Raw genomic sequence first — 12907 nt, 5'->3', positions numbered from 1 at the left:
ACGTCGTCACGCCGCGAATGGTGTATCCCGTCTAAACTCCCAATTACCAGCACCAGACATTTCAATAACACGTTGATACCCCAAGACACCTTGGATAAACGTAAGAATCAAAGCGACATTTACCACCACATGCCGTTGATAATGATCAAAAGGTTCGATGGTCAACGAGTCTGAAAACAGCCCGAAACCAAAGCTCGACTCGTTCAGCTTAATGCGCAGGTACGGGATCTGAGAGGCCCGTTAGTTGAAAAGACTAGATAGTATATACAATAAATAGTATGTATTTGAGATCAAAATCACGCACACGCACCTTTCGGACGTCTTGGGGATCAGTCCTGATCCACCGTTTAAGATACTCGGCCAAAAGCCGCAGACTGGGCTCATGCGTGGCGTTTACCGTGACCTTGTTCAACCCGTTCGAGGATACCACCATCAGATACGGAGTCGTGGTTTGAAAGAGAATCTCGGGCCTCGGCAGCGTCTCAAGCGAGGGCAAGACATCTGTATTCGGCTCTGGCGTATATGGGACTGCCACACGGTTTGTCGTGCTGATGCTGATACTAGCACTTTTTGTTTCAGGGACAGACTCCAATTCTGCCCAGTCTTCATCATCGTGGATCTGGTGGTGTCCCTTGACCGCCTCTTGGTCGTGGGAAGACGACGTTGGAGGGTCAAATATTGATTCGAAGTCCTCCGCGAAAGCCGATGCGGCATGTGTGGTTTGGAACTTCGCGGTTTTGGGTAGCAAGATGATGAATGTCGATTTTGTCCCAGACCATGCGGTTCGGACTCTGGGTCCATAGGCTGCAACCTATAACCATGCACTACATGTCAGCGGACGTCTCGCCCTCTCCTTCCTCTCTCTTTCCCGCTACTCCATTTTCTGTTCTGAAGGGGGCGTTTACCTGAATAGACAGCTTCACGAAATTGACGAGTTTGAGTCTTTCAAGAAATAGCTCTGTCCAGGCTTCAAATCGGCTATCATCTTCTAGTCTCTTGCCGAGACTGTGGCACCACGCCTCCACTAGTTTGGCGATGGTGGGGACGAAGGTCGCTTTGTCGGGACACAGGGACTCCAGCTCAGCCCAGAGCATGTGCCATTCTGCAGTGCACGACACAGGGTACCCGACGATCTCTTTCAATTCCACAAAGGATTTCTGCACAGCGCCGTCATCCTTTTCGAAGAGGTCGCGAATGTCTTTTCGGATTTGCAAGGGTCTACACACGCTTGTTAGAATCCTTTTATGACCAAGGTGGATATCCGTAGATAACTTACAGTTGAGACATGAAGCGTGCAGAGGTCAGAGAGAAGTGTGACTACAAGCTCAGTCGTGTACCTACGGCTCACCCATATTTTATTTGGGGGAGGGGGGGAAGCTTGGAAAACCCCCAGAAATGCACAGCGGAAACTCTCGGTTTTGGAAAAAGGGGCTCGTAGCCAAGGCTTGGCAACTATGGTGCCTGTCGAGCCTACTTGGGTACAGTACGTGGTACGTGACGTACCTCAACTATGGCTCAGCCTCGTAAGTCTCGGCGTCTGCTACTCAGGTTAAAGTGCTCAGGCTGATTAGGCGTCTGCTCAACTTCTCATCCTTCTCATCGCCCACGATCAATCTCATTTCTGAGCCTCGCCCCTCCATTGCCATCGGATATCCACTGCATATTCTTGGACTAACCCAATTTGGCTAGGTAAGTGATCTCTTGGCAAAGCGGCAACCTGCCACTTGCCTGTCACCTACAAGTACCCTGTACAAGTAGTAGGCTACCTGAAGCCACTTCTGTCACACAAGATAGATATTCTCTTTCTTCAATCAAAAAATCGAACTATTTCTGACCCCAGATTGGTTCAATACTTATACACGACTCCCTTGCCTCTATTATCAAAATACTATCACGCGCCCAGAGACGACCTTCTATGCCGTACCCGGAACGAAACCTGCGGCGATGCAGAATTGTTTCGAATCAGTTACTCTGTCCTTGTTGATCGGGGACCGGGCCTCAAATTTCAGAGTCCGCCCCTCAATAATGATCCAGACATCGTATACAATCTCGTAATAAGAATAGGATTTGCCCTGGTCGTTCATCTCGGTTTTCGGCTGGATGAGATGCTCCGTCTTCAAGAAAGTGAGGTCGGCCAGGATGCTCCCGGTCTCTTGAGCTCTTAGTTGTAGTGGTTAGATTAGGGTTGGGATTTCAACCGACATGGGTGAAACCGACAGTATTTCTTACCTTTGTTCATCTTGTGTCCGACTTTGTATCCAGATGGATGCCGGCTCGAAGAGACATAGAGAACTTCTTCGCATAAGAGCTGCGGCTCTGAAACTTTGAAGATGTGCCTCGACGTAAACGAGGTCTTATACCTGGTCGGCACAGGAGTGTCCTAGAATTCTAATGTTAAAAAGTATGACAGAAGCAATTTGACCACGAAATATGTCTAACAGACCTTGTTGACAACCCATTCAATAGTGTCCATGATATACAATTCTCCATCAGCCGGTGAGCGGGTAACCCTGAACTTCCTGTGCTTGGGATCATCCTCGTTGTAGCGCTCTGATCGAAGAATTCCGTAGCTTGACCTGGTAATTCTCTCGGGGCCGTCTTCTTTTCTCAAGGCCCGCAGCACAGCACCGCGCGCAACAGCTGACTGGACGTGACGTGATCGCTCAAGATCAATCGGCTGGCCTAGAAAATTTCGCTCCTTCCGCAGAACTTTTTTGAGATGATTAATCAGTGACGGTGACTCTCCAAAGCCTCCAATTACAATGACGGTTTGGACATTGACCCCCTTTTCTTTAGCTGCGTTGAGTTGCTTCACCATTAAATCTGAGACGCCCCGGATACAGTCTTTGAAAACTTCATACATCTCCTTCCAGGTCACATCCAATGTGTTCTTGCGAAGCCTCTGTTCCGGATCTGCTTGGAGGCCGTAAATATAGAGCGAGTCAAAGTTGGCTTTCTTGTCAAGTATATTAATCTTCCTCTTCTCAGTTTCGAAGTCCTGGACCAATTTGGAGATGACACTCTCCAGGGGCATGTCTTGCCCAGTGAATGTGGCATGTTCAAGCCGTTGCTGCAGCAGAATCTTGAAATTCTCATTCAAGAAACTGGACCCACAACAGACCCCATCAGGTTTGATCACTTCTTTCAACCGAATTGGATTAGTCTGGGTCAACGTGTAGATGACGGCATCCACTGTGCCGCCACCACAGTCCAAGAGTAAGAACGACTCGCCAGTTGTCATCTTAGACAAGTAGTCGCGATTTTCGAGCGCGTAAGCTGCCGCAGCCTCTGATTCAGCAACAATGAATAAGTCTCGGATGACGTCTTGCTCGAGACGCGCAAGCCCGGCCATTTTAGCAGCCTTTGTCAAAGCATCTTGCATGACGCGACAAGCTGTATCCGTCCAGGAGCTAGGCACGCTTAATACAAACTCCACAGGGCTACCCCTGCAAATGCTATGAACGGCAGTTAGTCTTTCTTTTGTATGCTTGAGCAACTGTTCAAGGTACTCGGCGATAATGTCTACTACCTTGGCAGGCTTCAACATGCTCATGACCCGGGCACTTTTTCTGCGCAGGTCTCTTGTCGCCGGGCTGTCGTCCAGTAGTAGCTTAAAGTTTTTCAAGTGTGCGACCTCTGAATGTATGAGATGTGGCTTCATCAGTCGAGAGTAAACGCCCCACCCCCAGCTTAAGATCCTGGTTTTGTGCTCTCCAGCCTGAGGAACTGTCAACTGCTCCTCCTCTAGATCAGAGTCGTTAGTTGAAGAAGAGGCCCAGTCTTCATCCATCGAGCAACATGATGCATTATCTGAGAGCCGTGATTCGGTTTGATCTTCAAACATCGCCCTGTCTTTCTGTGTATAGCACATGAGCTCCGTTGGAACGGTCTGGTGGTATGCGAGGAGATCGGCAGATGGGCCAAGTAGTACCGTGTCAGGGAAGTTGTCGATACACTCGATGGATTCGATTCCAACTAGGTGAGTTGGAGTGTCGGGTTCGAGGCGGCTGAACGCGACGGAAGAAAATGTAGTCCCAAAGTCGATAGCAATGATGAATTTTGGTAGCCTCAGCTCCTCTGAATCTTGCTCTATGCTTTGAATAGGTTCACAGTGATTCTCTGCCATCAGGAATGTTTGACCAGGTCGGAGAGTTCTCCGTCCACGAGTCTCATCCTGGGGGAGGTCTTCTCCGCAGGATTCGGAAATATCAAGCATTTCAGCATCCTCTGAAAGCTCGTCCGAAGGGAGCCTTCGAAATTCTTCAGCATTCTCGGCCATGGCGATGACCTCCTGGACCTCACAGCGTCCCGGCCTCTTAGAAGGCAGGACGAACCGAATATATTCACCATAAACTGTTGGCCGAGTGTGCCTGATCTGCGGCTCTGCTCCTAAGCCTCCTGGCATGGAGCCTGCGAACGCCTTGTTGCCTAGTAGTGGTGTCATGGGTCGGAGAACCTCAGCTAGCGCGAGGACTTGTCGAATAATGGGATGCGTATGTGTGACCGTTCCGATGAGAGTATCAGCCGCCTGAAATGCAGCACGTCCGTGTGGTTGACAGTTAGAATGACTTTCGGGGAAGAGAGGGCCTATTCCCCGTGCTTTGTGCAGGAATCTTGAGCTCTCCCCTGTTCCCTCTACCTGCAGGTTTTGAGACAATTGGGGCCGGACCAGGTTTCCCTAGCCGCCCTCACAGGCTTATCTGCCCCAATAAACGATGTGGGTCAGACAAACTTCTGCGTTTTTAGCGTATCGGGGGCTGGATATATCAAAGTATAGTACCGAGGTACCAGCGAGTGCCCAGTAGGTACTCGGTACTTCTGTTTGTGATCAAAAAGAGGTATCGGGGTTGGTATCTATGCCAGTCGTTATCAAGGTTCATCACACATTTAGTCGTACGAAGTACGGAGTATTCCTGTGAACGTTAAGTACAGGCGGATGCAGCTTCACTAGGCTGAAGAACAAGGATGTATGGAGTTGGTTCCTACTCCCTATTCCTAGCCTCCTCGTGACCCAATCAACAAAAATTGCCCTGCATCGATAGGGGCGCATTTCGAGCCAGGCTTTGTGAAGATCCACTGTGACAGTTGCCTTGTTGTCTGGGCAAACCTTGGCCAGGTTCGCACCCACTGGTACAGGACACTGTTCATCTCATTCTCTTGCGTGAAGCCGTTCCCAGAGCATACCAAGCTATGGATTCAAAGCGAAGTCGCAAGCAGCGATCCGACATCAATGGAACTCAAGTTGACGCTCTTCTCTATTCTGAACGCGGTCTCAAGATACTAGCCCACCTGGAGCGCAGTGTCTTGGACGGTCTTCCAGAAGAGTCCTTCAAATCAGATGTTATTTCCTACTACCGAGACGAGCTCAGCACCGCAGTTTCCGTGGGCGAAATCGAGAGTAAGCTCCCGCTTTTCTGGTCAAAGTGGTGCCCCATTGGGAAAAACCCGACCCGTTGGAAAGAAATCTACCGTCTCGGACTCAAAGGGCTGCCTCGTCTTGAACATGACAAGGCAGAATGGGTGAGGAAGAAAGCAATCGAGTTGCAAAGCAAGTACAGAGCTCTACGCCGCCTAAGGAGTGCTTCGGCATTGCCTCCGACTTCTCGAAGCACACCTAAAAGACCATCAGACTGTCTAGTTGGAGATTTGGCGAGCGGTCGAGCTCAAGGACGTCGGCAATATGATGGACCTCTCAAACAAAAGAGAAAAAGGAAGAGGACGGCATCAATGGTAGGCTACCAGCCATTCTGCCTCAAAGACAGTCCTTCTCACGTATCTACCTCTTTTAGTACGCTCGCAGTACGCCCCTTAAAAGGTCGGCGTCTCCATTTCCTCCAGCAACGAGATGGCCTAGCGTCGCACCCGAATTTCGGCGCTGCCAGGAGGGCACTTCAGGTGTTGAAGTTTCGTTTCAAACGCCCATTAATCCAGTCGCTGGGAAACCGTCACCAACAATTAGTCTTCGAGAATACTCTCAGCAGCTCCCCGAGAATGTCGCTGAGATGGAAAATGGACTGGTTGTATCTAACCAACCATCTCCATCCGGAACACACCTTACGGATGCTGAACGACGACATTTCTTGGAGACGATGGCGGAATTGGACGACTTCAGAAATCAGAACACTCAGCTGAGCTTGGCACTGGACACTGCAAGAAGTGAAAAAGCTCAATTGATGTTGGAGTTGGACGAGTTGAGAATTCAAGCCACCGATGATACACGGTATTGGAAGAAGCTGTATCGCAAAACCCGGAAACGGCGGGATTCCCTCAAACGTCGCAACAAGCATATGCAAGTTGAACTTGTCAAATCTACCACAGGTGAGACGAGCAAAACCAACTTGACACTCCGCCGCGAGAACGACCTCCTCCGGGAAAAACTGGATAGCTACCAGGTCACTTTCCAGTTCCAGAAACCCTTTAGCGAGAATTTCCGAGCACAGAATGTAGAAAAAGTCATCGATCACGTCGAATCGGCCCGGTCAAAGCTCTTCAAGATCTTACAAGGACAAGATGTCTTGTTTGCTATTGAGAAGCTGGATGGCGTAAGCGGTTTGGCCCTTGCGGCGCTCTTTAAAAGGGCGCTGGGCCCTGACGCTACTACCCTCGATACCTCTACCGGAGGCTTGACTCTCACCGACCAGCTCTGCACGGCCACATTACAGGCGGTTGTCCTAAGCCTAGTTTCTGCAGCCATCTGCATATGGGTGTTTGAAGCCGAGGTGGGGGCGCTGTTCCAGGAGAATGATCTTTTCTTCTCGAAGCTCCAAGACCTCCTGGCTACACAAGGTCAGTAAATTCCTTTTGAAGGGACCAAAGCCTCGGCTGATCCAATCTGTAGACAGGAAACTGGCAGACAGCTTTCTATACGCTGCCCTCGAAAAGTGCATCGACGACCCTTCTGTAGGCGACTTGACGATTCCGAGGCGAGCGCGGCACCTCTCCCAACGGACACTAGACGCCATCAGGCCTCTGCTGGATGCTCACAGACACCTGGACGACCAATATGTCGAGGTCGCAGACAGATGGGGTGAATATGAACAGCAGATGACTGAGATCTTCAAACAGGCGCTGTACGCAAAATCAAGGCTCATCTTGACCACTGATCTGTATAAGTGCGTCCTTCATTTACCTGGGACATCTTGTGACAGAGTCAGTATGGAGAAGAGAGGTGGCGCAGAAACCGAGCCCGATGCAGTGATAGGCATCACAATCTTTCCAGGTCTGCTTCGGTATGCTTCTGAGGAAGGATTTAATTTCAACCGGTTTTTGACGGGGAACAAAACGCCTAGGAATGTCGCAGCCAACGTGCTGAGGAAAGCGGTAGTTTGCACGAGGTAGAGTGGGTTTGATCGGTAGTGACGAGAAACTTTTGATCATCCTACCATTACGCTTGTTCACATGTCCTCGTCCTTGCATTCGCTATGTCCATGTTTCACTTCCACACTGATAGCATTGTATTATGTTGGCCCCACCGATTCCACCGCATTCCCTCACTGTTCGCAATATTCTCAGATCGATGGATGGGTTTCCCTTTTCGAAATGCAAGTGACGGGGATAATAAAACGTTTGCCGCTCAACCAGCGGGCGGGTGCCTTCAGTCATAGTCTATTGCTCAGCCCGAGTGGACCTTGTTTGGACCCATTGGGATGGACCCATCGACCGTCAACCGGGGAGCCTGGTGACTCCGGGCTGGTGAATGGGTCGCATTGTTTGCCTTGCAACTGCCTTGCACTAGTTGTTTCGGCCCTCCCGGCCGGCGCTCTAGCATATCCACCCCCTTCGGTTGGCTTCTGAGGAACCTGCATACGAGTAGAAGGTCCGCTTATTTTGCAACCTACTCGTACGTGCATTTGGATATCAGTCAGGACTTCCACCGTTCCCTCCTGGAACCTTGGAGCCCACAGATCGTGGGTATCAGCTTCCGAACCGCGCGCCTAACGCGCATCCATCACGTTTCCATAACCAGTTCTCCAGTCAAATTTCAGACCGTCATGAATCAACCCGAGGAGAATCCCAAGCTCAGCACAGAGGAGTATATTGAGCTGATGAAAGACCACGGCATCTCGTTCGAAGGACGTATCCAACCAGAAAAATGGGGCGAGTATACCGCGATCTTCGAAGAAATACGTCGCATCGGCAAGATGGGATTCAAAGAATTCACTGACATGTTCCATCCCGAGGATAAATTTGCAGTCGACAAAACGTATAAAGCGGTGAGGCTGAGTGAAAAGGCGTGGAATTGCTTGGAAAGCAGGGACAGCGAACAAGGATGGAGAAAGGAGGTTGAATACAGGGCTTTTGAATGTTTCGATTCGGAAGTCATATGGTGGTAGTCCCGCTTCTGCTTATGCTCTCAGCAAAACCGAATGTCTTTAACCAGCTGACCGAAATAATAGTCGTATCTGCAGGAAGCGTCTTTGGAAACCAATGTTCGAGGCGAAGCCAGCTGACCCAGCTGAAGTCAAGAGGCTTCAAAGAAGACGGCGAAAAAGGGTCTTATGTGGATGTACTCGCCTGGAGCAGACACAAACAAAAGTGTGGGTTCCAAATAGATCGTTGAAACGTGCGAAGGATAATCAATTTCTGACATGGAGCTGCAGGACAGACCAATATTCTCGGCTGTTTTACAGAGAACTTGATAAACACGTTGACCACGAGGACATGACAGATTCCGTGAAGAGGAGGTTGAAAGGACAAAGACCGGATAGGGTGATCGGTCTTCGGCCGACTGGTACTTTGCGGCATCATCTCCGGTCTCTGCAGGCCAAGTACTGCCCGTTCAAAAAGGCCAACGTCGTCTTTCCATTTATTGTGATCGAAGCAAAAACCGCCGAGAACACTGCCGCCAGTTTCCCAAGTATGCTCCGACAGACGGCTTTCGTCATTCGGACATGTCTTCGCTTGCAGCAGAATCTCCAACGAGAGACTAGGATGCCACACCAGTGCCTAGTTTGGTCATTCTTGATCATGGGGGAAGAGTGGCGCCTCTACGCTGCTGTTCCAGATGGATCTGATGTGGTTAGTTGCGGGCAAACATTTCCATTAATATGCAAGGCACGCCAGGCTAACAATTTCGAAACAGCAAATCTTTGACCTTTGGCATGGAACAGTTCTCTTCCCCGAAGGTGCCCTTCAACTGCTGCTGATAATTGAACATCTCTGTGACTGGGCATGTGAAGTTTATCGGATGAGTGTGCTTACGTGCTTGGCCGGTGGCAGGGATAATCTTCTCAGTTCCAGACTCAGCCCAAGTGGAACTGATATGTCCTCGCAGCCCGGTGATACGGAGCTCACAGCATCGCGGGCAATATCTCTCCCTTCGAGATCGTCCCTGATGAGGGAGCTCCCGAACGGTGACATGGCCGGATTACTGAAGGATAAATCCTCCGGTCCTCTAGAATTCGGCCCTTTGGTTCAGATTGACTCTATTGCTTCGCCACATGGACAAGATTACCGTCACTGGCGGCGATGGGCCACGAATGAGCAAGATCTCAGTCTCTGGACTGGAAAAGCTACCATCCGGCACTCAAATCAAGTGGAGCTGAGTTTTGTACAAGTGGCGATGCCCACTGAAGTCCTCCTCCTCGATGCCTGCTTGACCTCCTGCTTCCCATATCTAACGCCCAAGGAAGCTGCAAGAAAACTCTTGGTCTCCCTGCTGGATGATGATTTGGCGGTGACGGCTTCCATGGAAGCCACGTCCCGGCAAGGATACCAATTCCACAACTCCACTCTCGACGTCCGAGCTTTGATATATTTTCGATCAGCATTGAACCCTGAAGACTGGGGAATTGCCCGGCACGTTCTAGCCATCTTGTGTGACCAGGAAGCATTGAGAGCGCTAGCTGAGATTGCAGAGCTCAATCCTGACATCTACCCAACCTCGGAGAGATGTGATCGCCCTGACTGTGAGCGGTTCAAACAGGCGATCGACTGGGTAAAAGCTGTGGGGGGAACGAAGTCGGCAGGACTGGCCCTGGCACGGCGTCAGCTCTGTTTAAGATCCGTCAGTAGTAAAGACGGGTCGTCTATGAAGTTTGAGTGGACAAAATTCTGTCCGCAGAGTGATGATGGGCTTTCAGGAGAAGATCTTCTGGGGATAATGTCACATATCTCTGCGAGTCCAGAAGCGGCTGTACCAGCACTCCTGACACCATACATCAAGAAGAACCGGTGCACATACGCCGTTCAAGTTAGCAGTGATGATCAAGGACCGCCGTCAACGGTGCTCGAGATCCCCAACCTTCTAACATCCGGTGCTCTCATCAAGAAGCCGACAACTGGATGGCCCGAGACAACGCAGGACTTCTGCTTCTTGGTCACGAATGAGACCGTCCGCTTTGACGACGTGGCCCAGCTTGGGCAGCTTCTGGAAGAATCCAGAAGAGCAAAGGAACTGTACGTGATTGTCAGAAAGAAGGTCACGTACAACCAGAGAGACTTTGCGCTCATCGATTGGTGGATCCGAGTTTTGAAGAACGAGTTGCCTTACGACGCACCTTTCCCCGCTTGAGTATTCCTCCGTATAAAACGGGAGCGGGGGAAAAAAGGGGCTCGCGAACAATCTCAGCCTTGCGGCCCTTCTTCAAATGGGGTCGCCATGTAGAATTCAATGGTCGACCTTTTCTCTGATTCCCTTTGTCTGTGCATCTCTTGCTGTGAAGGCGTATTCTTTCTCGTACTGTTATACCGTTGAATAGCACTGACAAATGCTGCGTCCCTGGACAGGGCAGACCGCCATTTGCGACAGAGGCGCGGTTTGAGGGGGAAGCTACTTTCGGCCCCCACGAGATTGAACTCTTCAGCCCTAGTATCCGCTGTTCCTAGCTCTCCCACGACCAGCCTTGTGCTGCCTTGTGCCCCGCCAGCGTCGCCTAAGTTCGCCTCGCTCTCTGGGCATGCTTGGCTAGTGCTGCACGGCTCCGAGTGGTTGGTGTCGAGAAACTCACGCACCGGAGTCCAGCCTACGCCACAGGGGCATCAGTGCCGCACTACATACTTGGACTCCTCGTATTCATGTCCCTGGCGTCCATCTCGTTCACCTTTAATACATGCAAGCCCAGACTGCCCGCGTGGGTGCGAAAAACCAAAAGGCATAAAGAGGCGGTGACGCTTCCTGTGGTGAGGAAAATGGGTTCTTCCATTTCCCCCAGATAATTGGATTCCCCTGTCCCGAAAAAGAAAAAGCAGAAGAAATAAAAACATGCCTCTCAAAGCACCCGTCGACAAATTGTCCTTGGCGGTTCGCAAGAATGGTGAGGAGGCAATGCCCATCAATTTTCTACCTATGTGTTTGGACTGATCAGCTATACAGTGAGGGATGAGTGGGAGAGCAAGAAGCCCGAGATTGAGGCCCGGATCTCAAAGGCCTTGGGAGAGGCGTGGACGGTGACGACGAATCCCAACCTATTGTACGTGTACACAGACGACGAATCCTACAAGTCCCGCATCGGAACTGTCATAACATGGTACGCAATCCCCCTCCCTCACTCCCACAATATGTATATATCCTCCTTGCATGACCTCGCTCTGTTGAACTTTCGATCACATCATGCTGAAAAACATGGCCTTCGTGGGGTAGGTACATGGAGCCATTCTGCTCGAACCTCGAATCCTTCATCGAGACCTACGGCGATGACGGTAAGACGGAGCTCAACTCACTGTGCACCAAGCACCAAGTCGAACTGGCCCCTCAAGAGGACGACACCAAGTTCTCGTACGGTGGTCTGCAGATCAAGGACGGCATGCTTCGGCTGCTGTTCGCCGAGGGCTACCTCGCCTCGAATGTGAGCGACGTGAGCCGCGACTTCCATGAAGCCATCAAAGCTGCGGCCGCAGCGCCCTCAGCAGGGGGTGGCTCGGCGTTCAACATCAACGCCAGACAATCCGTGCGCGAGTCGTACGACCCTGAGATCGGGGCCATGCAGAAGGCGATCGCTGCCCTGGTCGGGATACCTAACATACGCCTGAACGGGAACTTCGAGGCCAACGCCGCGGTCCTGGCCCGGGCCGGCGACGGCAAAGTCCGCAGCGACTGGGACAAGGTGCTTGGGCGTGCGAGCCTGGATTACTTTGACGGGCTCAAGTACCAGCTCGAGCGCGCGGGGTTCCAGGGCGACGACATGCTCCAAGAAGGATTCCAAGAGGCCGTGTCCAAGGGCGAGATCTTGTTGCGTTTCGTCGACAAGCTGAACAAGGGGAGCGGATATCACGAGGTCCTGATCGAGGATGGAATGCTTATTATCCAGGTGAGACTTTCTTGCCTACCTACTTTCTTACCTACTCAAACTAACGCTTTCCAACGTAGACGACACCAGAGTACTTCTGGACCAACGTGTCCGACGTCGGCAGCGAGATCTTAGAAATACTGTGAAGTGAAGCTCGCGGAGCCAGAGAGAATGGATGGATGGCCGCATGGGTCGTATAATGAAGGAAGGACATCTAAACGAATAACCAAGGGCTATCTGTCTACGTTATGATAGAAAATCATTACGTCTGATCTCATCAGATGACACTTGCTACTTCGATGCTCTCGAGAGCAGCTTCTATCTTCCACATCTTGGTCTGTTGGCGCTTGTTACCTGGTCGCTCAGCCCAGCCCAGCTCAATTTAGGCGATGAAATGTCCTTCCAACACCACTTAGTTCGCCTCGATCCTTGCGCATTCATCTCTACTTGTGGCACTTCCCTGTGTATGTCTGGTCTCAGCCGCCACGGAATCCGCTTAGGAGTAGAACTCGTGAAACGGCTATCCCATATCTTTCTGAACTTTGTCGGCCAGCCATATCTCCCAAAAGCTGTGCTGGACGTCGGCGGTTTCTTTTCGGAATTGATCCAGCGGGTACACTTCACGGCGTAAATAGATATATATTCTGGCAATTCCAATCGGGTAAGTGAAGGTTCGTCAA

At 51.0% G+C, this 12907-nt stretch overlaps 5 protein-coding genes across 5 annotated transcripts; 3 read left to right on the top strand and 2 right to left on the bottom strand.

Annotated features, from left to right (window-relative positions):
• Nucleotides 1-6: 6 nt before the first annotated feature.
• On the bottom strand, nucleotides 7-1287 carry Z519_09733 (uncharacterized protein; the record flags this gene model as incomplete). Its single annotated transcript, XM_016767454.1, has 4 exons — nucleotides 7-228; nucleotides 311-811; nucleotides 906-1218; nucleotides 1277-1287. 4 exons carry the CDS (start codon nucleotides 1285-1287, stop codon nucleotides 7-9), a joined length of 1047 nt encoding a protein of 348 aa, XP_016616246.1.
• A 626-nt stretch (nucleotides 1288-1913) lies between these two features.
• Nucleotides 1914-4279, bottom strand: Z519_09732 (uncharacterized protein; the record flags this gene model as incomplete). Its single annotated transcript, XM_016767453.1, has 3 exons — nucleotides 1914-2158; nucleotides 2218-2380; nucleotides 2444-4279. 3 exons carry the CDS (start codon nucleotides 4277-4279, stop codon nucleotides 1914-1916), a joined length of 2244 nt encoding a protein of 747 aa, XP_016616245.1.
• A 911-nt stretch (nucleotides 4280-5190) lies between these two features.
• Z519_09731 (uncharacterized protein) lies at nucleotides 5191-7338 on the top strand (the record flags this gene model as incomplete). The annotated part of the gene is made up of 3 exons (XM_016767452.1): nucleotides 5191-5730; nucleotides 5790-6786; nucleotides 6839-7338. 3 exons carry the CDS (start codon nucleotides 5191-5193, stop codon nucleotides 7336-7338), a joined length of 2037 nt encoding a protein of 678 aa, XP_016616244.1.
• Nucleotides 7339-7991: 653 nt separating this feature from the next.
• On the top strand, nucleotides 7992-10513 carry Z519_09730 (uncharacterized protein; the record flags this gene model as incomplete). The annotated part of the gene is made up of 3 exons (XM_016767451.1): nucleotides 7992-8203; nucleotides 8601-9018; nucleotides 9083-10513. 3 exons carry the CDS (start codon nucleotides 7992-7994, stop codon nucleotides 10511-10513), a joined length of 2061 nt encoding a protein of 686 aa, XP_016616243.1.
• Nucleotides 10514-11203: 690 nt separating this feature from the next.
• On the top strand, nucleotides 11204-12373 carry Z519_09729 (uncharacterized protein; the record flags this gene model as incomplete). The annotated part of the gene is made up of 4 exons (XM_016767450.1): nucleotides 11204-11255; nucleotides 11315-11468; nucleotides 11582-12248; nucleotides 12308-12373. The coding sequence occupies 4 exons, from the start codon at nucleotides 11204-11206 to the stop codon at nucleotides 12371-12373; spliced, it is 939 nt and encodes a 312-aa protein (XP_016616242.1).
• Nucleotides 12374-12907: the final 534 nt, after the last annotated feature.

Source organism: Cladophialophora bantiana (assembly GCF_000835475.1).
Source record: "Cladophialophora bantiana CBS 173.52 unplaced genomic scaffold supercont1.16, whole genome shotgun sequence".
In the NCBI taxonomy this organism is placed as follows: Eukaryota; Fungi; Ascomycota; class Eurotiomycetes; order Chaetothyriales; family Herpotrichiellaceae; genus Cladophialophora; species Cladophialophora bantiana.
The sequence above is the reverse complement of the archived record's forward strand: the minus strand, read 5'-3'. Positions and strand labels throughout refer to the sequence as shown.